Source organism: Oryctolagus cuniculus, chromosome 21 (genome assembly GCF_964237555.1).
Source record: "Oryctolagus cuniculus chromosome 21, mOryCun1.1, whole genome shotgun sequence".
NCBI classification, from domain to species: Eukaryota; Metazoa; Chordata; class Mammalia; order Lagomorpha; family Leporidae; genus Oryctolagus; species Oryctolagus cuniculus.
This window is the reverse complement of record NC_091452.1, coordinates 27,561,052-27,583,336: the sequence shown is the minus strand read 5'-3', so window position 1 is coordinate 27,583,336 and position 22,285 is coordinate 27,561,052. Positions and strand designations below refer to the sequence as shown.

General features: G+C 55.7%; 2 protein-coding genes across 12 annotated transcripts in view; both read left to right on the top strand.

The window, feature by feature from the left end:
- The first annotated feature begins 3,739 nt into the window (after positions 1 to 3,739).
- RTL10 (retrotransposon Gag like 10) lies at positions 3,740 to 8,115 on the top strand. Of its 6 annotated transcripts, none has more exons than XM_008250592.4 (3): positions 3,740 to 3,801; positions 4,085 to 4,157; positions 6,065 to 8,115. In XM_008250592.4, exon 3 carries the CDS (start codon positions 6,263 to 6,265, stop codon positions 7,466 to 7,468), a length of 1,206 nt encoding a protein of 401 aa, XP_008248814.2. In that variant the 5' UTR covers positions 3,740 to 3,801; positions 4,085 to 4,157; positions 6,065 to 6,262; the 3' UTR covers positions 7,469 to 8,115. The 6 variants fall into 6 exon arrangements, with proteins under 6 accessions (XP_008248814.2, XP_051693232.2, XP_017194184.2 ...); XM_051837272.2 differs by having other exon boundaries at positions 3,748 to 3,801; positions 4,085 to 4,162; XM_017338695.3 differs by having other exon boundaries at positions 3,748 to 3,953; positions 4,085 to 4,162.
- Positions 3,748 to 22,285, top strand: part of GNB1L (G protein subunit beta 1 like) — a 60,165-nt gene continuing 41,627 nt past the window's right edge. Inside the window, exons 1-3 of one of the 6 annotated variants that reach the window (XM_070065879.1) lie at positions 3,895 to 3,953; positions 4,085 to 4,158; positions 17,914 to 18,093. The gene's annotated coding sequence lies outside the window, so the exon portion shown is untranslated. Of the gene's footprint in view, positions 3,954 to 4,084; positions 4,163 to 17,913; positions 18,094 to 22,285 lie in introns of those variants that run through there. The other 5 variants (XM_051837283.2, XM_051837276.2, XM_051837286.2 and 2 more) reach the window with 5 other exon arrangements.

Genomic DNA, 22,285 nt, shown 5'->3' with positions numbered 1-22,285 from the left:
ATTACAAAAAAATAAATAAATAACCAAGGGTTGCAGGGGACAAGGAGAGACTGGACTCCTTGATGCACTGTTGATGGGAAAGCCAGGTTGGCAAGTCCTCAAGAAGTTCAACAGCCGGCGCCGCGGCTCACTAGGCTAATCCTCCGCCTAGCGGCGCCGGCACACCGGGTTCTAGTCCCGGTCGGGGCGCCGGATTCTGTCCCGGTTGCTCCTCTTCCAGGCCAGCTCTCTGCTGTGGCCAGGGAGTGCAGTGGAGGATGGCCCAGGTGCTTGGGCCCTGCACCCCATGGGAGACCAGGAAAAGCACCTGGCTCCTGGCTGCTGCCATCGGATCAGCGCGGTGCGCCGGCCGCAGCGCGCCAGCCGCGGCGGCCATTGGAGGGTGAACCAACGGCAAAGGAAGACCTTTCTCTCTGTCTCTCTCTCTCACTGTCCACTCTGCCTGTCAAAAAAAAAAAAAAAAAAAAAAAAAAGAAGTTCAACAAAAGGCTACTCCAGCATTCAGCAATTTCACTCTCAAGGGTTCTGCTTCCATGGAAGAACTGAAATCGGGACCCAAACAGATACCTGTACAGCAGTGTTCACAGTGCCACTATTCACAACAGCCAAAAGATGGAAGGAACTCAAGTGAGGGTGGGTAAACAATGTGGCAGAAACAGACAACGGAACGTCAGTCAGCTTCAAAAAGGAAGGGAGGGGCGGGCACTGTGGTGCAGTGGGTTAAAGCCCCGGCCTGAAGCGCCTGCATCCATATAGGCACCGGTTCTAGTTCCGGCTGCTCCTCTTCCAAGCCGGCTCTCTGCCGTGGCCTGGGAAAGCAGTAGAAGATGGCCCAAGTCCTGGGCGGGACAGGGCGGGGGCACAGGAAGTCAATTCATGGGGAGCAGAGTTTCTGGGGTGATAGAAAAGCTATGGAAAAAATTTTATTTTTTTTTTTTGAGAGGCAGAGTTACAGAGAGAGAGAGGGAAAGACAGAGAGAAGACTTCTATGTGCTGGTTCACTCCCCAAATGGCCACAATGGCAAGAGCCGAGCTGATCTAAAGCCAGGAGCCAGGAGCTTCTTCCGTGTCTCCCTGCAGGACCAGGGGCCCAAGCACTTGGGCCATCTTCCACTGCTTTCCCAGGCCACAGCTGAGGGTTGAATCGGAAGTGGAGCAGCTGGGACCTGAACCGGCGCCCATATGGGATGCCAGTACCGTAGGTGAAGGCTTAGCCTACTATACCACAGGGCAGGCCCCAAAGCTTAGGAAATTGATGATGGAAATGATTATGTTCATGTAGCTAGGTAGACAATAGCCTATGTGTGTGGGGAGGCTGAGGATAACGGGAATTTCTGTGTGGTTGAATAAGAAATGCGGAAGAAAGCAGAACAGCAATTATATATGTCAAGTGCTGCTCTTGTTAATGACCTTGTTAGGTGGGTCCCAACCCTATCCCAGGGGGCAGCTGGGGGGGGAATCTTCCCCACCCACACCAAGGGGGCTTGTAGGTGCATTGTGAATGTCTAAGAGGAATTTCAGGAACTCCGCATCCCAGAAAACCCTCCACCCAAGAATGATAGCCGAGGGGAGGGAGGGGGAGGAGAAACAGAGGGCCTGCACCCAACTTTTATAGTAACTCCAAACTGATGCAGACCGGCCCTAGCTTCCTTCCTGAGACGCGCACCTGCCTTGTCAGGTGTACTCTCTTCATGTAATTTGGTGGGGCTGGCACTGTGGCTTAGTGGGTAAAGCCTCTGCCGGCAGAGCCGGCATCCCCTATGGGCACCAGTTCGAGTCCCTGCTAATGTGCCTGGGAAAACAGTAGAAGATGGGCCAAGTTCTTGGGCCCCTGCACCCACATGGGAAACACAGAAGAAGCTCCTGGTTCCTGGCTTTGGATTGGCACATCTCTGGCCATTACAGCCATCTGGGGAATCAACCAGTGGATGGAAGATCTCTCTCTCTCTCTCTAACTCTGCCTTTAAATAAATAAGTAAATCTTATAAAGAAAAAAGAAAGTTGACTAGCATGCTTACTGTTACCCTGAGTTCTTTTTTTTTTTTTTTTAAAGATTTTTTATAAAATTTATTTGAACAGCAAAGTTAGAGAGAGAAGAGACAGTTCTTTGATCCACTGGTTCACTACCCATATGGCTGCAATGGCCAGAGATAGGCCAGTTGGAAACCAGGAGCCAGGAGCTTCCTCCAGGTCTCCCACGTGGGTGCAGGGGCCCAAACACTTGGGCCATCCTCTACTGCTTTCCCAGGCGCACTAGCAAGGAGCTGGATCGGAAGTGGAGCAGCCGGGACTCGAACTGGCACCCATATGGGATGTTGGCATTGCTGGCAGAGGCTTAACCTGCTAAGCCACAATGCCGGCCCCATTTTTGAATGATTTATGGCTAGAAGACAAGGACCTTATTTCATGCCACCAAGTTGGATACCCAAGAGTGGCTAGAATGGCAAAATTTCTTTATTTGATTATATTCATTTAAAGAAAAGAAAAAAAAAAAAAGGTTCGTGCCTGGCCCAGTTGGAGGTGCCTTTGCACAGGCCTGCTGGGGCTGGGCTGGCTGTGGGCCGAGAGCCTGGCCTTGACCGGAAGCTGCTCAGAGCCTTGAGGTTAAGCTGCGTTGACGGGAACTCCCCCCTCTGCCCTGAGGGAGGAAGTTTAAATGATCAGGTCAATTAGGAAAGACACAACCGAAAAACTCCAAGTTTCATTCACACTTCGCGGGGGCGTTTCCTGGCCGGGTGCCACTTTTTATTATTTTTGGCCCGGGCATTAGAGTCGCACAGACCCGGGGCGGGGCGCGGGGGGGGAGGTACAATGTCATCTTTGATTCGCGTCCGAAGGATCAAAGCCAGTAAGTCTGGGTGTAAATGCAGATAACATTTCAGAGATCTTTCATGAAAGGAGTCGCTGGACCAGGACGAAAGGGAGTCGGTGTGTTCTGTGTGTTCGCCTTGAGCAGCCTCATCTCCCAGGGGAGCCCCAAGGACTCCGGGCCTGCACCCAGGTCCTTGACCCGAGGGCTTGCAGGTGGGGTGGGGAGGGTGGGATTCCAACCGGCACGCCCATCCCCCTCTAGTCTGGACACCCAGAGGATCCGTGGGGTCCGCCGGCTTGTCAAAGCGGGAGCTGGGCGCGCCCCACGGGGGTATCCTGGCAGCCTGCCCTCATTGTGCGCTCCTCTCTGGGTCCAGACTCGTCTCGGGGAGGGGCAGCACACCCCAGCCCCGACGAGGAGTCTCACACGCCTGCCCGCCTCTGCTGCCTCGGGTAGGCTGCCTGCGGGCGGTCAGACACACCCGTGCCGGCCCACGGGGCACCCACGAGGCTCAAACGCTCTCAGATCCTCAGGCTGCTCCCACCTCCCCCGGAGCCCTCCGGTCGCGCAGCGGGCGCCAGGGCAGCTAATGGCGGGGACGCGGGGGACGGCCCCTGCCACGGCCCCAGGCACTGAGGGATTTGAAACTTCGAGGAGCTTCTCCTCGCCTGCGCACGCAGCCCCGCCTGCTCTCGTGGCACCCGGCGCGGCGTAGGTGTCGCGCTCCCATCGCCCCCCGCGCCGCGCTGCCGCGCTGGCAAGAGCTCGGGAGCGCCTGCGCGGCCGCAGCCCCACGGAGTACGGCGCAGGCGCGGCCGGCGGAGCGCGCGTGCACGGCCCGCCGGGGAGGCGGGTGAGGGGGCGTGCCGGGAGCTTGCGCGACGACGCAAGGGTGTGGCCGCGCGCACGCCGGGGGCGTGGCCTGAGGCGCCGTCGGCCTTTGCGCGTCGCGCCGCTGCGGAGAGGGCGTCGTCGTCTTGGGCTGGCGGGTCAGTGTGGCCGCGGGCGCTCGGGCGGCACGCGTGCGCAGGCCCGGAGCTGCGCCATTGCCTCCTTTCCCGAGTCCCGGCCCGCGGAGGGGCGTTCGGGGCTCCCGGTCTGGGTTCTGGTCCGTCTCCGGCTGGCACGCCACACTTTCTGGGTCCGCGCCGGGGGTTGGGGTTGGGTAGGGGCGTGTGGGGACGACTCTGGGTCGGTTCCTGCCGTCCGAGGGGGCAGCTCTCGCCCCCGTGCCTGCTCTCACGGCGTCCCATCTCGTTCTCCGCACTGCAGGTGGCGCCTGGACTCGCCCTCGCCGTCGCCCTCCCGGTCTGTGGCTGCGGAGCGCCTGGACCCCGTCTTTGCGGGTAGGTGGGTACGTGGCGGACGGGGGTGCTTGTATGCTCGTCTACTTCCTGCATGGCGGCCGCAGGGCGGTGGGCGGGCGGTGCAGTCGTCTGCCTTCCACTGGCTTCGAGGCTTCGGGCAAGTCCTGCTCTCGGGGCCCCTGGGGTCTCCTCGGAGAAGGGGACGCTCCGGCGTCCCGGGCGCTGCCTTTGACTTTGCACATGCGCCGTGTGGTCCCGCTGCTCTTTGCCTGTAGAGCGCTGTCCAGTCCAGGAGAAGGGCCGCAGTCCCCCAGGTGCCGGGCGGGCAAGGTGGCGGAGAGGAAGCAGCCAACCCCAAGTGATCGCTAAGGCGAGGGAAGTGGTGGGCGAACAGGGTTCTCAGAAGGGCCGAGAGGTGCAGGGCGGGCGGGCGGGGGAGCACACAGGTGTACAGGTGGGCCGGCAGGGCCACCGTCGGGAGTGGAGGCGGTGGGACGTCGAGACTGGCGACAAGGGAAGGCAGAGGTCTGGGTAGCGCAGTGGCTCCTGGGCATGGGGTTGTGGTCTTCTGGGGGCAGCTGACGCCTAGCCTTGTCCTAGGTGGGTTAGAGCTCTGTGAAGGGCAGGTACTGTGGGCGGTACTGCTGCCAGCCAGCTAGAGTGTGTTGTATTTTTTTTTTTCTTGGAGCAGGTAGGCCAGGGTTAAGAGCTGGGGTTTCAGGTGGAAGACATCCCCCGCCGTGGGGCCCACATCTAAAAGGTTCCAGGGAGGTAGGGGGTGGCAAAGGCAGGTGATGCTGGTGGCCCTGGCAGTTTCAAGTGTGGCAGAGCGCCCTAGGGGGTGCTGGGTGGAAGGAGCCAGCATTGCCACACCTCCCTGGCGGCGCATGCTGTGATGGAGGGTGGGATGCAAGTCGGAAATCGGGCGTGCAGACCCTGTGTGCGCCTAGATGCTGGCTGAGCGAGAGCCGGGGTGGAACAGAGGGGTTCTCACAGAGGTCCTGAGTGAGCAGAGATGGGGGAGGGGGCGCTGCACTTGACCTGGACAGAGCGATAGCCTCGGAGGAGGGTTCCGTGTCCTGGCAGAGCTGTCACTGCTGCTGTCTGGTGATCTCTGGAGGAGGGGCAGGTCCAGCCGCTAGATGGGGGCACTCCAGGCTCTTGGCAGGGGTGACTGGAGAGGGGGCGGGTGCAGTGAGGAGGACTCCGGGATTTTACATTAGGCTGCTGGGCTGTGACTGGGAATGGAGGAAGGTGGTGCTGGGGTGCGGGTGGCACTCAGTGCTGGGAGAGGTGAGTTTGGAAGGCATTGGGGAGGGCCTGCAGGAAGCAGGTAACAGCCAGGCACCCTGTTTCTGTTGGGTGTGCCTTGGGCTGGGCCAGGCCAGGCAAGAACCTCATGACACGCTCTGGGCACGCAGTGGTTCATGGTGTTCGGAGCTGCCGGACGCCCACTCAGCCAGCCTTGAAGCCTGGCGTGTAGCTTGTGTGACGTGTGGTGGTCGTGCCTGCGGTCTCTAGAGGCGGGTGCTGCTGGCTCTGCGACTTCTGGTTGGTGTGTGGCCCCCAGCCACGCCGTGTCACCGCAGTGCCAGGGTGATGATGGTCACACTAATCGCATGGCGGGCTGGGAGGGGTGTTGTTGGCACGACTGGAGCCCTCTGGGAAATCTCCACTCCTGTTGTCCTGGGAGTCCCTGACAGTTAACACCTGGCCCACGTTCTCCTGGGATAGACAGCATCTCGCATCGGACCTAGCCCTGGCAACGTCACAGGTGGCATTTGCCTGTTCCCGTGGACTCCCCCGGCCAGCCACCCCGGGCTGCTCTATGCTCTCAAGGCTCCTACTTGGGTCTCAGGGGTTTGCCTGCTTGCTCCCTCCTGCTGCTGGCCCGTGGTGGTGATGGTTGGGCCTAGTTCCCGCTTTCCCACTTGTCTTTGGACAGATTGCCTCGGAGGATGGCCTGCGTCTGACAGTCCCCTCGGCTCAGCTCGGCCCGGCTCGGCTCAGCTCTCCTGAGGCCGCAGCTGCCAGCTCCCGGCTCTGCCACGTCCCATTCAGCCACAGCCCGTGGTGGCCTGTGGGCCTCTTCTATCCACACCCTCCCTCCTGCGCCAGCTCCTGTCTGCCCTCTGCTCCCAGCATGCCTCGCGGACGGCGCTGGCGGCAAGGCCCTCGTAACCCCATCCGGGCAGCAGCCAATTACGCCAACGCGCACCCCTGGCAGCAGATGGACCGGGCCTCTCCTGGGGTGGCGTACACCCCCCTGGTGGACCCCTGGATTGAGAGGCCCTGCTGTGGGGACCCTGTGTGCGTGCGCACAGTCATGGAGCAGAAGAGCCCGGTTAGTGGTGCTCCCAGTGGTAAGCCCGCCCAGAGGGGTGCCCCGGCGGGGCGCATGCCTGGCCCCTGGCCCCTCAGGGTGGACTTCCACTGGGTGCCAGGCTCAGACCCAGGCACCTTTGATGGCTCCCCCTGGCTGCTGGACCGCTTTTTGGCCCAGCTGGGTGACTACATGTCCTTCCGCTTCGAGCACTACCAGGACAACCTCAGTCGCGTCTGTGAGATCCTCGGGCGCCTGACTGGCCGTGCCCGCGCCTGGGCAGCCCCCTACCTCGACGGCGATCTGCCTCTGCCTGACGATTACGAGCTCTTCTGCCAGGATCTGGAGGAAGTTGTTCAAGACCCCCACAGTTTTGCTGAGTACCGCGCCGCAGTGCCCTGCGCCCTGCCCCCGGCCTCGAGCCAGCCGCCCGTGGCCTCGCAGCTGCCGGTCGTGAGGCAGTACTTAGCTAGGTTCTCGGAAGCCCTGGCTCTCAACATGGGTGTTGTCCCCAGGCCTGCCCCAGCAGTGCCGGCCACCCCTGCTGTTCCACCTAGACCTGCCTCTGCACCCGGAGATGGCCTGGCTGAGCAGCAGCTGGCCAAGGAGGGCGCCCCTGGGCCCACCCCTGCCCTCTCTAGTTCCACCAGAAGCGCTGGTGCTGTGGGGGCAGCAGCCCCCAAACCTGCCCCTGTACTTTCAGAATCCGTGAGACCCCTTGCCCAGAAACCGGACCTGACTTGTACAGGGGGTCCAGAACCCCAAAAAGCAGAGGAGGTTTCTGATGTGCAGGGAGATCCGGAGGTGTCCTCGGGTGCCCCACAGGAAGTGGTGGGTACCCCGGGGGCCCCAGGGGGGGCATCATTTTCTTCTGTTCCGCGGCCCACATCCCTGGGTTCTGAACGTGACCCAGGCAGTGGTGGTGCCCCTTGTGACGAAGCAGCCTGTGAGGCCGGGGAGCCCCGGGACCCCCACTCGGGGCAGAGTGATATTCCCACTGGTCCAGGTGACCTCACAGCCGGTTGAGGATGCGCACCTGTTCAGGCCCTTCCATGCCTGGGCACAAGCCACTCCCTGTCCCCCAGCCTCTGCCCCACGCCCTCCGTCTCCTGTTTGCTCCAGGTGCCCAGCTGCGTCCTCACCTGGGAGTGCTGCCGTACCTGGACCTCTTCCCACTGGGACATCGCTCCCTGGGTCGTCCCCTGTCAGGCGTTTGCATCATGGTCACCTAATGAAAGGTGCCTTGTGTCCAGCACTGGCTAGGACAGGACTGGGCTGGGTTCCTGTCCTGTTTGGGTGTGGTCGCTGCCTGGTGACTGCCTCTGGTCCTGTCTCTCCCCCCACATTTTTGTACCATTTCATTGTAGAGGGAACTTAGCTAACGACCTGCTGTATACACGCGGCGAGTAGTGATTAGGCCAGGGTGGTTAACATTCCTGTCTCCTTCAACAGGGGTCATTTCTTTGTGTTGGGAACCTTTGAATTCCTGTCTTCCAGTTCTCCCATACACATGGTGCTCTGTTGTATGCATAGTTGCCCTATTGTGCTGTGAACACTAGATTTTATTTTTTGTACTTGGATGCCCTGTGTCCATCGTCCCTCTCTCCCTCTTCCCGTTGCCCTAATAGTTTTTATAATCCCCTCTTGCTTCCATTAAATCCACATATGAATGAGGTCATGTGGTATTTTTCTGTGCCTGGCTTATTTCACTTAATGTTGTCCTCCAGGTTCACCTTCATCGGGGTGCCACAAGCAACAGGGTCTTTTTTTTTTTTTTTTTTTTTTGACAGGCAGAGTGGACAGTGAGAGAGACAGAGAGAAAGGTCTTCCTTTGCCGTTGGGTCACCCTCCAATGGCTGCCACGGCTGGCGCACTGCACTGATCCGATGGCAGGAGCCGGGTACTTCTCCTGGTCTCCCATGGGGTACAGGGCCCAAGCACTTGGGCCATCCTCCACTGCACTCCCGGGCCACAGCAGAGAGCTGGCCTGGAAGAGGGGCAACCGGACAGAATCCAGTGCCCCGACCGGGACTAGAACCCGGGTGCCGGTGCTGCAAGGCGGAGGATTAGCCTAGTGAGCCGCGGCCTTTTTTTTTTTTTTTTTTTTGTAATGCTATTCCATCACCTAGCCTATGTTGCTTGACATTTTTTTTTTTTAAGATACCTGACTTCTTTTTTTAAATTTATTTTATTTTGAAAGGCAGAGTTACAAAGAGGCAGAAAGAAAGAGGTCTTTGATCTGCTGTTCACTCCCCAAATGGCTACAACAGACGGAGCTGGGCCAATCTGAAGCCAGGAGCTGCTTCCTGGGTCTCCCACTGGGGTGCAGAGACCAAAGCACTTGGGCCATCTTCTGCTTTCCCAGGCCATAGCAGAGAGCTGGGCCGGAGTGAAGCAGCCAGGACTCAAACCGGTGCCCATATGAGATGCCAGCCCTGCAGGCAGCAGCTCTATTAGCTATGCCACAGCACCGGTCCCTGTGTTATCTGTGCCCCTTGGTTGATTGCCTATCCTGGCCATCGTGAGTGGTGTATCCCAGTGGGACGGTATCTTGGCTGAGAGTCCAGCTTCCCTGTGGGTTTACTGTGGCCTGATCTGTTGAGGTTTGGGTGCAGGAAGGAGGGTTGCAAGCCCCTTGGCCAGCTTACCTGTAGGCACGCTCCCTGCTGTGGAGTGGGTGACACGCTGGCCACACCTGGTTCTCATCAGATGCTGGGGTGGCACTCAGTGCCTCCTTCCCTCTGGCACTGGCAGCCCCTTGTACATCACAGATTGAACCCTTGAAACCCCCAGTTTTGTAAATGACATGGGAGCCACTACGGCAGGGCAAGGGCTGTCTTGGCTTTGGGTCTGTGGTACACAGGTGCTCATTAAACGTGTGCTGGATCCACGGCCAAGCGTGTGGTGTGGTGTGGCTGTCGCAGCGGCTCAGGTCAGTATCAGTGTTGTTTCCCCTGGGGCTCTGACTCAATGTTGTGGGGGCCAGGGCCCCTTGCAGCAGCTTGTGGGACCATCTCCCTTGAGAACAGGACCCTCCTCCCCATAGCTGGAGATGAGCTGTGAGGCCCCAGGGAGGGGATTGGAGTGAAGAAATATCCGTTCTGGGACAATAGCAGTTATTTTAAGAAAAAGCAAACATCTGGAAATTGTTGGGGGTTATTAGATAACAGTCACTTTAAGAAAGGCTCTGGGTCCCTTTGGTTTTATGTGTGAGCTCCAAGGCGTGGATAGCTTGGAACTCTGAGAATAAGTGGGGAGTAAACCTATGCCAAGTAGACAGAAGCAGCCAGGGTGGAGGCTGGATTGCGGCGTGATGCGGGAAGGGCCTCTGTGCCAGGTCACAGAGCTGGGATGGCCTGGCCGGCGGCTCTGGCTGTGGGGGTTGCCACCTGCATCTCACTGGCCTCTGCACAGCTGCCTTCCCTGTCTGCATTTAGTGGGCTTGAAGTGAATCCCTGCAGCTTCTCTGCTGACCCTGTCCCAGGGGGCAGCTCTCGGGGGCGCGGCTCATACACGCCATACCTCTCCCAGTGCCATCAGTGGCAACCCAGGCAGGCTGGAGAGTCCCAGGTGACCTGGTCTTAATTTGGAAAATGGGTCCTGTTTATTGCACTTGGGCTTTTGCCACTGTGGAGAGGAAAGGGGGATGACCCCAGGTGCTTGTGTGGGTGGGGTAGAGGAGGGGGCGGCGCTCTGGCCTAGCCTTCCAGACAGACAGTGCGAATCCTGCCGGCACTGAGGAGCCTTCCTGCTCCCAGGCAGGGGAAGGCAGGGCCTGGGAGAGGAGGCTGTGGGCCTCCTGCCATCCGCACGGGGGCCAGCAGCCTGGAGGAGGGGACTCTGAGCTGCAGTCTGCAGTGGCGAGCTCCAGCATGGCCAGGGTGCTGGGCCGGCCTCCAGCGGCTGTCCCTCACTTCCTTTGGCGACACTCAGTTTTTACTTCCCAAGGATAGGACGTGATGAGCGCTAAGGGGATGGCTTTCAAAGTGCCCATCTCCAAGGAGAATTCTAAAACAGGAAGTCCAGAACATGAGGGCCTGTGAGATGGTTTAGAAAGCTGCAGTGTTTAAAGCACTTGGGTATCGGTAGCAGGGAAACGAGAATTTGGAAGTGGAGCCACAGAAGCATGGAGATTTAATACACGCTGTTGGTGGGGGGAGCAGAATGGGTTAGTCAGGACAAGCAGCTGGGTGACCGCTGGCTTCTGGGAAATAGGAAAGCCAGGTCCCTGCCTGTATTGCAGGTACGTTAGATTTCCTTGAACAAAAAGTTCAAGGAAGTTCCACAGGGAGACGTGGGTGGGTTGTGTTCCCTGTTTGAGCTGCTTGGGGTTTGCTGATGGGATGGAGAAGCAGACTTCTCTTGGCAGGAGTGCGAAGGTGATTTGTCCACATGAAGGTTCTAGGCGCACTTGCTTGCACTCTCTGAGCTGGCCGGTCAGTGATTGGTGCTCACAGAGCTATGATGAGCTCTACGTGAGGACCACGTCCACCCCTTCCCTTTCTAGGACCTCAGCTGTGGTGGCTGCCTCGCAGGGTTCCATGCAGTAGGAACAGCTGAGTGAGAAAGCTCAGGTACCCAGTCCCGAGGAGCAAGCACATGGAGCTGCTGCCCGTGGTGTCAGCAGGAGCCAGGGCGGCCCTGGTTACGCGGTCCCCGATGAATACCTCCCATGTTCAGCAGCCCCGCTGGGTTCCCGCTCACGCCACACACCCACCCTGGGTGCACTGGGCAGGGTTCTGCTGCCTCAGTCCCCTGGGGGCCCAGGTTTCCCTGCTAACCCAGAGGCAGGAAGGACCGTAGCCAGCCACAAGTGACACGGGGCTGGGCTGGAGTTCCAGACGCCGAGGGTGTGGAAGCCTTTGAGGCCCAGGGCCTGCAGGACTGGGGCGTGTGAGCAGCCAGCAGATGCTCTGCTGAGCCCGCGCCACGCTGCAGGTGGGGGCCGAGTCTCCCCACCTGACCCTGGCGCTGGGCAGCTCGAGCAGATGTTTGCGGTCTTCAGTTCCAGAGGCTGCAAGATCAAGACCAAGGTTTTGCTGGTTGGTCTCTCCTGACGCCTCTGCTTGGCTTGCGCGGTGCCCCCCTGAGTCCCTTGTGTGTACCCTGACTGGACACCAGTCAGCTTGGTGAGAGGGTGGGGCCCACACCCACACCCCAGTTACCTGTTAGAGGGCCCTGTCTCTGAATACAGCCCCATGCAGGAGTTAGGACTGTGGGGTCCCAGCAGAACAGCCAGGGGAGGGACACCGCCCACCCTAGAACAGGGCCCAAACTGGGCGCCTGTGCTTTGCATGTTTGCAGTTTTGAACAGTGCCGGGATGCCGAGTACCCGGGCCTGTGTGAGAGGTGAGATTGCCCTCGGTTCTGTGCCCGAGGCTTTTTCTTTCTTCAGAAACAATGTCTTAGTCCCTGCCTGGCTGGATTAAGATGCCACTCTGTGCTCCCTGGGTTTTGCTGTTCACATTAAACCTTGAGTGTGTTGTCAGTGGGACTGGTGTGAGGGAGGAGCTGCGGTCCTCATGGCCGCGGGCCCTCTGCCGCTGTGATGGGTGTGTAACATGAGCAAGAAATAAATTTTTGATGTGCGAAGCCAGTGAGCTGGGACTGGTGTTTTCCATCCTGACTGGCAGGAGGTCCATGTCTCCTGTCCCCTGCATCCACTGCTCGGTGCCTTTGTCCTGCTGCGCTGTCCCTGTCACACACGCCTGGCTCTCTGCTGCCATCCCTCTGCACTGCTTGCTTGACTTGGAGTCTCCATCAGATGAAACAGGCTGGCTGTTAAAGCACAGAGCAGACGGGGCCCTGGGAGCCCGCAGAGCCTCCGTTCCTCCCTGGGCCGTGGTGGCCTCTGGATGACGGGCATAGTGCCTGCAGCGCGGCCGTTCCTTCCCTCCTGTCCCTGGCCCCCCCCCCCCAAGACCAGAGTGATGGTTGCTCCTGCATTGCTGCATTGCTGGGTTCTTCCAACTCCTTGCTGGTGGGGCTGTGCGGGGCAGGGGGAGGGGAGAGATGAGTGCAGAGGGACTTCTGACTACCCCCACCCCGTTCTATCCCTGCAGCGCAGGGTGTCTGGGGCCTTGGGGGCTCCTGGCCAGGGTGGGGTCTTGCAGCCTATGGGCCACGGGGGTGGTGCTGTGTTACTGGCTGTGCAGGTGGGGGTCCCTCAGCGAGGGAAGTGCTGGCTGCTGCCCTCGTCTGCACATGTGTAGACCTGGCTGTGGCAGATGTGTCACCTGCACGTGTGGGAGTGCGCAGCCAACAGTGCCCTTGAGTGGGTGCTTGAGTCCATGGGGCATGCTCCTGGCCAGCCACACTGCTACCTGTGCATGTGAGGAGAAGTCCCCCTCCCCCCGAGGTGGCCCCTGCCACAGGAGGAGCCTTGCCTGGGAGCCCTTGTCAGGAAGTGTCCCCACCACAGCTGGACCTGTTGCCCGGGCGCCAGTCTGAGGGGATCGTTCCCCATCCCACACAAGTGGGCATTGTCTCTGCCCTCAGTGGGGCAGACAGCAGAGCCGGCTCCAGTGCTGGTGCTTGCTGGCACACAGGAATGGCCACGCTTCCCATAAACCAACACGTGTTCTGTTCTCCCCGGCCCCACTGCTGGCCGGGTTCCCACCTCTGCCTGTAAGGGGTGTAGGCCGGCTGACAGCATCCCAGTTGGGCTTCCTTCCTGCCCTCCCCCGGCTCAGCCTGCCCTGTGGCCCAGCAGCCCCCTTGCCTGGGTACTTCCTCTCCGCTCCCGGTCTCCAGCAGTCTGCCCTGCAGCTTCAGGGAGCCTAAGTGTGGGGCTAGCTGGCCCTGTATTCCCCACGTGCCCTGCCTTTTATACCTCACCAAGGAAGAAGGGAACCTGGGTTCTCATCTCCCACTGCCCTGGCCTGGCCCTGCCAGTGTGACGGTGGGGGCCTGGGTCATCTGGCAGGGACTTGGTAGCGCCGCTGGGGAGAGGAGCAGGCCATAGGAACTGGCTCCTGCTTGTGGTCAGTGCTGTGCCTAGTGCCCTGGCTGTGTGTGGCTCAGCGCCCCCTCCTGGACACTTTCCCAGAGCCTGTTGTGGGCCGCTGTCAGTCAAGGCTACAGCCTGCCTGGCCCTCCTGGAGACACATGTGCTAACATGGGCCTGGAGGCGCCCTGCCCTCTGAGGGGAGGGGCTGTTGGGGTGCCTTATCACCCATGGGACTCTGCCCTGGGGGGAGGGGAGGGGCTGTTCTTGTGCTGTGCACTTGCTGCCAGGGCGGTGTGTGGGTTGGGGGGGTTGCCCAGCTCCCACCACGGCAGCCGCCCTCCTGCCTCCCTGGAATTCCTCCCCGGGATCTGCATCTTTGAAGCCGCTGCCTCCCTGCCCGCCTGGGCGCTCCCAAAGGCGGATACTGACAGAGGATTCAATGCATCGAAGGTCGCCAGGCAGGGTGTTGACAGATGCCCGGCCACGATACTATTTCTGATTTAATAACCGAATGGGAGGCTGGCCCTTTGTAATAATTAGGGCTAATTACTGAGGAGGTGTTGACAGACGGGCTGAGAGGAAACAAACTACCTTTATCCCGTGGCTTAGAGTCAGATTACCGGCCCGGTGCTATCTGCCCCTCAGAAAGTAGGCGCTTCAATCACTCAGCGAGGCTTCAAAGGGGAGAGGGCCTGACAATGCCCGGATTTGGAACAGAGCTATGAAGTGCGCCTTTGACTCCACAGCACCCAGCGCAACCCGGGCCCGAAATGGGGCCTTTGTGGAGTTTGAGTTACCATGGGCAGCCCTGCTTCCCGCACTCTGGGCCAGGGAGGGGCCACAGTGGCGTGGGCAGCCTGATCTGGTCTTTCTCCCAGCCAGGCCAGTGCCAGGGGACGCTGGCAGAGACCTGGACTCCCCTAATGGTCAGCTCAGGGAGCCCGTGGGCCTGAGCGGGAGCTGCTGCTCGTTTTCCTTGGCTGGGGGCATGTCCGGTTCTTTGTGGCCAGAAGCAACAGGGAGTGGGATAGGTTCTTACTGTCCCGGAGGCTTTTCTGCATCCCACGGGGCCAGCTCTGGCCTCTCTGGGAGGAGGCTGTGTTCTTGGCATTGGGTAGAGCTGAGGCATCACTTTCGGGCTGCCCTTGCCCTCATCTTGGGCAGAGAACCACGGCCGAGCATGGGATGCTGACCCTAGGAGGGTGCAAGCTCTGGGGAGGGTGCAGTGCACCCATGTGCTCAGACCTTGGTGTCCTGCTGTGAAGTGGCCCCAGCACTAGGACGTGTGCCCGTGAGCAGACAGACTGCCAGGTGGCTCCCATATTGGGACGGGTCTGGTGGGGACAGGGCCACCGGCTGAGGCTGCGGGCAGGAGGGTAGGGGGCAGGCTCAGGATGGGCCTGCACGTGGAGTGCCTTTCCTATTCCATGTGTGGTGCAGGGTGAGCAGGAGGCAGGATGGAGTCCGTGCCATACCTGGGCCTCATGGCCTGTGTGGGGAGCAACCCGGACTAGACTGAGTTACTGGAATTAAGACTTATTCTATGCATCTGCTCTCCCACAATATGGCGCTGGGAGAGAAGTAAACAGCTTCTGCACAGCTGCCTCCAGTTCAGCTAATAAACTGTAGGACTTGCTCCTGATTGGAGGAGAGCAGCGTACTCGGCGTGTGGGCAGCCGAGTTAGGATTGGCGGAGGAGGACTATAAAGGAGGAGAGAGACGGCATGCACCAGGGAACATCTAAGGGGAACATCTAGCTGAAGGAACACCTGTGCAGCCCCCGAGAAAGCCGGCCGGCGGTGTGCCGCTCCCCTGCGGAAGTGGGGAATGTGGCCAGGGGGAACTGCCCTTCCACGGAGGTGGAAGGGATAGTAGCCAACCCGGGAAGAACCAGCAGCAAACCCGGGGAGGGCCGAGCAGACGAAAGAACAGCGCAGGGTCCTGTGTCGTTCCTCCACGAAGAGGGGGAGCGACAGCCTGGGCCGTGTTCTTGTTCGCTTGTGGGACCCGCTGATGCTGAGTCTGCCTGTCTCAGGCTGGGGGAGAGCAGCACCCTGGTGTGGGAAGAAGGTGCGTTCTGAAAGTCGTGGTGGTAATGATGAAGGCGCCAGGTAGCCACCAACTTGTGTGTGTTAGGGGTGGCGCTGATTAATTTTAAGTCCATATGAGGGCAAGAGTAAGACCCTGGTTAGGATGCCCATGACTCATGTTGCAGTACTTGAGTTTGATGCCAGACTGCGGTTCCTGACTCCAGCTTCCTGCTAATGCAGACCCTGGGAGGCAGCAGGTGATGGCTTAAGTAGTTGGGTTCCTGCCACCAACTGGGGAGACCTGGATTCAGTTCCTGGCTCTCAGCTTTGGCCTGGCCCAGTCCCAGTTATCGCATTGTTGGGGAGTGAACTGGCAGGCAGGAAGCTCTGTCTCTGCCTCTCAAATAAATCAGTGATTTGGAAGCCTAGGTGGAGTGTTGTGCAGTGACTTCTTCTTCTGCCTGGGGTACTTGTCACACACTTGCTTTTTGCAGAATGCCGTAGAAATGGGATTGTATGGTAGATGGCCTTTTTCTCAGCATGATTCCCTGGAGACTCCCACACATCTTTGTATTCGTCAGTTGTTTGTTCCTTTGCTGCCCAGCGTCCAGGCTCATTTGGGTGTTTATGCATAGAGCTACCGTGAACGTTTGTGTACAGGTTTTTGTTTGCTCCTAAGTTTCCATTTCTAAGTATCTAGTGTGGGGAGCAACTCGGGACTAGACTAAGTTACTGGAATTAAGACTTATTCTATGCATCTGCTCTCCCACAATATGGCGCTGGGAGAGGAGGAAACAACTTCTACACAGCTGCCTCTCGTCAATTTGATTGACTGAGCTGCAGGAGCTGATCTTGCTCCTGATTGGAGGAGAGCAGCGTACTTGGCGTGTGGGTAGCAGAGTTGGGATTGGTGGAAGAGGACTATAAAGGAGGAGAGAGACAACATGCACCAGGAACATCTATCTGAAGGAACACCTGAGCAGCCCCCGAGAGAGCCGGCCGGCGGTGTGCCGCTCCCCTGCGGAAGTGGGGAATGTGGCAGGGGGAACCGCCCTTCCATGGAGGTGGAAGGGACAGTAGCCAACCCGGGAAGAACCAGCAGCAAACCCGGGGAGGGCTGAGCAGACAAAAGAACAGCGCAGGGTCCAGTGTCGTTCCTCCACGAAGAGGGGGAGCGACAATCTAGGAATGGAATACCTAGTGATGTGATGTATGCATGTTTAATTTTGTAAAAAACTGCTGAGCTATTTTCTAGCACACCTACCTACTTCATATTCTCACCAGTGATGAGTTCCAGTTGTCCATGTTCTTGCCAACACTTGATACTTTTTTAAAGTTGCATACTTCTATTTTCTTTAAGATTTGTTCATTTGAAAGGCAGAGTTCAGAGAGAGAGAAAAAGATCCTTTCATGTGCTGACTCACTCTCCAAATGGCTACAACCCCAGGAACTTGGCCAATCTGGAGTCAGGAGCCAGGAACTTCCAGGTCTCCCACAAGGGTGTAGGGGCCCAGTACTTGAGCTATCCTCTGCTGCTTTCCCAGGTGCATTAGCAGGGAGCTGGATCAAAAGTGGAGCAGCCCTGCTTTTTCTTCTGTGCCTCCCCTGTATATTCTAATGCCTCTCTGTGTTATTTGGTGCCGTTTGGTCTGAGATTTTAAAGTTGCGCTCACAGCTTCACCCCCAAGCCAAAAAGGATGGCATTGAATTCCAATGACGGGTAAGACTCGGTCTCCTTGTACCAACCTAAGACAGGAGCCTCAGAGGATGTCTGGGCAAGAAGAGACGTGGGCAACCTAAGACAGGAACAATGCCTCAAAAAATAAAGGGGGAAATGTGGGCAGCCGCAGGCAGTCGCCCCTTCTGTTTACGCTTAAGCATATAGATGGAGACATCCCGGCACAGACAAAAGGCTAAGGAGGTTCCCGGAAGAGGCAAGAAGAACCCTATCTCACTGTTACACTTCTCACAAGAGAGACGTAGATAATCAGTCACACTGAAACCTGCATTTATCCCTTAGGTGTTTTATTGTACCCTTGTAATCAATGATTACATTTTACGATCTGTTAAGTAGAAGAACCTTGTGGGGAACTCTTTGTAACCCCAAAAGTCTTTTAGATATGTAAATCTTTTGTGTGCTGGTTATGTTTAAATACTACTGGATTTGTTGAATAAACGAGCCTTGATCAGGAAAAAAAAATAAAAAGGTGGAGCAGCTGAGACTCAAACTGGCACCCATATGAGATGCTGGCGCCACAGATGGCAGCTTTATCCGCTCCACCACAGAGCTGGCTCTGCCAACATCTGATTTTTTCTCCCCTTTGATTTTAGCCATTCTAATAGGTGTGCAGTAGTGTTTCATTATGCGTCTAATTTGTGCTTCCCTGCTTGGCTACTAGTATTCGGAAATCGTTGTGCTTTTCCATCTGTCCGCTTAGATGGAATGTCTGTTCCAATCTGTAGTACATTTTATTTTCATTTTTATTTGAAAGGCGGAGATATCTTCCATCTGCTGATTCACCCCCCAAGTGCCTGCTACAGCCAGAGCAGGGCTACACCAGTACCAGGAGCCTGAAGCTCTGACTCCCTGTGGGTGGCAGGGACCGAAGTACTTGTGCCACCACCTGCTGCTTCCAGGGTGCACGTTAGAGGAGCCTGGATTGGGAGCAGAGGTGAGGAGTTGACCAGGCACTCTGATGTGGGAAGTGGGTGTCACAAGTGGCAGCTTGACCCTCTGTGCCAAATGCGTTTGTGACTGGATTGCCACGCTGCTGGGGAGTTTGCTGCTGTTTTACTGAGGAGGTGTAATTGATATACAGTAAATGTCACATAATTAAAGTGGACAGTTGGACACATTTCAACACCTGTGACACCATCCCCACACTCAAGATAAAGAACATCTCCATTGTTCCCAAAGTCTGCCTCCCCCAATGCGCCCCCCGCACTTCCCTTCCCCAGGTCCCCACTAACCCGCCTGCTGTGGCTCTGGGTCAGTTTGCATTTCCTAGAATTTTACATAAATAGACTGGCACTGTTTACTCTTTCTGCCTTCTTTTGCCCGACGCGATTATTTTGAGACTTGTTCCTGTGGAAGCGGGTGTCAGTACTTCCTACCCTCTCTGTGGAGTACGGGTGTATTTCATTGTGTGGAGGTGCCACTGTTTGTTCAGCTGCTGCCAGATGCTGGGGTGGTTTCCATTCGGGGCCTTTTGTGCGATTTAAAGAAAATGACCAAAATTCACAGCCAAGCGGCTGGGCCGTTTTGGAATTCCATCGCAGTGTATTCCTTCAGTAGTTCACGTGCTGCGCTTTAGCGACCCTGCTGAGTGTGCAGTGGCATCTCGGTGTGGCCTTAGCTTGTGCTTCCTTGTGGAACAAAGATGTTCTGTAGGATTTCCGGTCCTTACTTTCTATTAGCATGTCTTCTTTGTTGACGTATTCAGATCTTTTCTGCTTTTTAAATTTGTTTTTATTTTGTTTTATTACTGAATCTTGACAGTTCTTCAGATTCAATACACAGATTCTTTGCCAGATCTGTAGGCAAGAATTTTCTTCCTGTCTATAGATTTCTCTTTGCATTTTTTTTTTTAAGATTTCATTTATTTGAAAGAGTTACAGAGAGAGGTAGAGACAGAGAGAGAGGTCTTCCATCCACTGGTTCAGTCCCCAGATGGCCACAACGGCCAGAGCTGAGCTGATCCTTAGCCAGGAGCCTCCTCTGGGTCTCCCACGTGGGTGCAGGGGCCCAAGGACTTGGGCCATCTTCTGCTGCTCTCCCAGGCCATAGCAGAGAGCTGGATTGAAAGAGGAGCAGCCGGGACTTGAACCGGTGCCCATATGGGATGCCAGCGCTTCCAGCCTTTATGTATTGAAAAGGCAGAGTGACCAGGAACTCCATCTGAGTCTCTCTTGTGGGTGGCAGGGACCCGAATTCTTTCTGCTTCCCAGGATGCATTAGCAGGAAGCAGAGCCTTCGGATATGGAAAGCAGCCACACTCCTGTCCCTTGTTAATAGTTACCTATCTCTCAGAGAGGAAAAGTCAAGCTTTTCATTTTTTTTTCTCTTATGGATTATGCTTATCGAAAGTATTTGATACTTATTTATTTTTAAATTTGTTTTGGAAGGTAGAGACAGAGAGCTCTCCCTCCATTGATTTACCCCTCAGATGCCCACAACAGCTGGAATTGGGCCAGGCTGATACTGGGAGCTGGGAATTCCATCCGGGACTCCCAGGTGGGTTGCAGGATCTGAAGCACTTGAGCCATCACTGTCCTTCCAGGGGACACATTAGTAGGAAGCTGGAGATGGGGCCCAGTGTGGGGACTCCACACCAAGGACCCAGGTGGTGTCTTAACTGCCACACTAAATGCCTACCCCAAAACTTTTTAAAAAATCATGAATGGTTAATTAATGAGTTTGGCCCAATACATTGTATTAATTGATTCTGTGGTTTTTCTTTAGTGTTCTGGTATGAATGTAATAGTGCTTGGATTTGGGGTATTGATCATGTTCATTCCTGAGATACTCTGCAGCTGACTGTGATGTATTTTTATATACTGCTGGATTTGATGTGGTTGAGGCATTTTATGTCTATATCCATGAGGGATAATGTTTAGTGGTTTTCCATTTTTGTGCAAACTGATTTGGTATTAAAGTATTGCTAGCCTCAAAGTTAGAAAATTTACTCTTATTTTTCTGGAAGAAAAAAATATGTATGTTTTAAAAACCTGGTGTTATTTTTTTTAATGTTTGGTAGTATTTGCCAGTAACATAATGTGGACTGGAGTGTTTTTTTTTTTTTTTTTTCTTTTTTCTTTTTTGGCAAGGATTTAATATGAAAATACATTCCTCAAATCACTGTGGGGCTCTTCTGGTCATCTCTTTCTCCACCTATTCTGAGTCTTTCAACTGTTATTTTTGCTAAAGTAATGTAATTTTTGTGCATTGAGTTGGTCATGATATAACATCTTTTAACATTTCTGATATCTGTAGTGATAATCCTTTTATTTATTTATTTATTTATTTAATTATTTGGAAGGCAGAGTTACAGAGAGGCAGAGAGAAAGGTCTACCATCTGCTGGTTCACTCCCCAAATGGCTGCAAAGGCCAGAGTTGGGCCTATTCAAACCCAGGAGCCAGGAGCTTCTTCCAGGTCTCCCACGCGGGTGCAGGGGCCCAAGCACTTGGGCCATCTTCCACTGCTTTCCCAGGCCACGGCAGAGAACTGGATTGGGAGTGAAGCAGCCAGGTCTCAAATCAGTGCCCATATGGGATGCTGACACTGCAGGTGGTGAGGTTTACCCACGTGCCACAGCACCATCCCCCAATTTTATTGATATTTTTAAAAAACATCCTCTGTTTTTTCTTTCTTCTGGGTTTTTAAAAATTTTCTCTATGATTTTGTTATTCTCTATCATTTATTTTTGTGTAATTTTATTGTTCCTTTGCTTACTTTGGGCTTATTTTGCTGTTTTTTTCCTAGTTTAATGAAGAAGCCAACTGGCTGTTGAGAGACCTTTCTTTTCTTGTGATGTCAACATCTGACACTGTGAATTTCCCTCTAGGAGAGTGACTTCAGCAAGATGGCTGAGTAGAGCTGCCTGTCGCTCGTGCCCTCTGCAGAAGGGCTCGCCACAGAGAGTCCACGGCTGCATTCTGACTGTACGCTGCGTAGTGGCAGGGGAGCAAGTGAGAGCCCCCCGGAGCCCAGGAATCCAGCACAGCACCACAGAGAGGACAGCGAGGCCCCCGTTGCCTGTGGACAACCACACAGACGCTCCCAGCCCTCAGCACCCTTGACCGCAGCCTGGAGTGGCGTGCCAGAGTTTTAGTGTCAGAGTACGAGTCCACGTCATCTACCCTCGTTGCTTGTGACCTCCGCTCCTATAGCTCTGTGCCATCTTGAAACTGGACCTGGTGCTGGAGTGCATCACCCCGCACAGTCCCACTTTGGAGCCTCTGCCGTCATCCCCCCGCTCTCCCCCTGCACTCACACAAGTGGCTGCAGCACCGTGCGCCCTGCTACTCACAACCTAGGGCTAGCGGAACAACTGAAGAAGACACACACAAAGTGCAGCGCTGTGCCCACCCACGATCAAAGCTGACACATCACAGCAAATCGATACTTTTGTTTTTCTCTAGAGAAAGAAAATACCTGTAAAACTGGAAAAAATTACTGTTGCACTAGCACAGATACCAACGTAGAGACACCAGAAACATAAAACAGCAAGGAACCATGCCACCTTCAAGGCAGCACATTAAGCTTGCAACAGCACCTCTCGAAGAAGAGGAAGTTAAAGAAATGTCTGACAGGGAATTCTGTGTACAAATCTTGAAGTTGCTCCGTGAGATAGAGGCAAATCTCAGTCAACAGCTTGAAGATATGAAAAAGTCGATTCATGATTTCAGTAATGTAGTCAGTGTGGGGAAAGATACCGAAGAAAAGAACCAACGGGAAGTCTTGCAGCCGAAGAACTCGGTGAACAAAGTAAATGCATTTGAGTGCTACAACAAGAGACTAGATCGTTTAGAAAGAAGGATTTCTAAAGTCGAAGATAGGTCTTCTGAATTAATCCAGTCAGGAAAAGACAAGGAAGAAACATTGAAAAAGTGTAAAGAAAGCGTGCAACACCTACAGGACACCATTAAGCAAACGAATATTCGCATTTTAGGAATTCCAGAGGGAGAAGAAATGGAGAAAGGCACAGAAAGCATCTTTTATGAAATAATAGCTGAAAACTTCCCAAGTCTTAGAAAAGACACAGACATCCAGATCCAGGAAGCTCAACGAACCCCAAGTAGACACGACCCCAAGAGGTCTTCTCCCAGGCACATTGTGATCACGCTGTCCAAAGTCAAAGAC

Coding starts and splice junctions, on each gene's coding strand:
- RTL10 (XM_008250592.4), top strand. CDS start 6,263: ATGCCTCGCGGACGGCGCTGGCGGCAAGGCCCTCGTAACCCCATCCGG.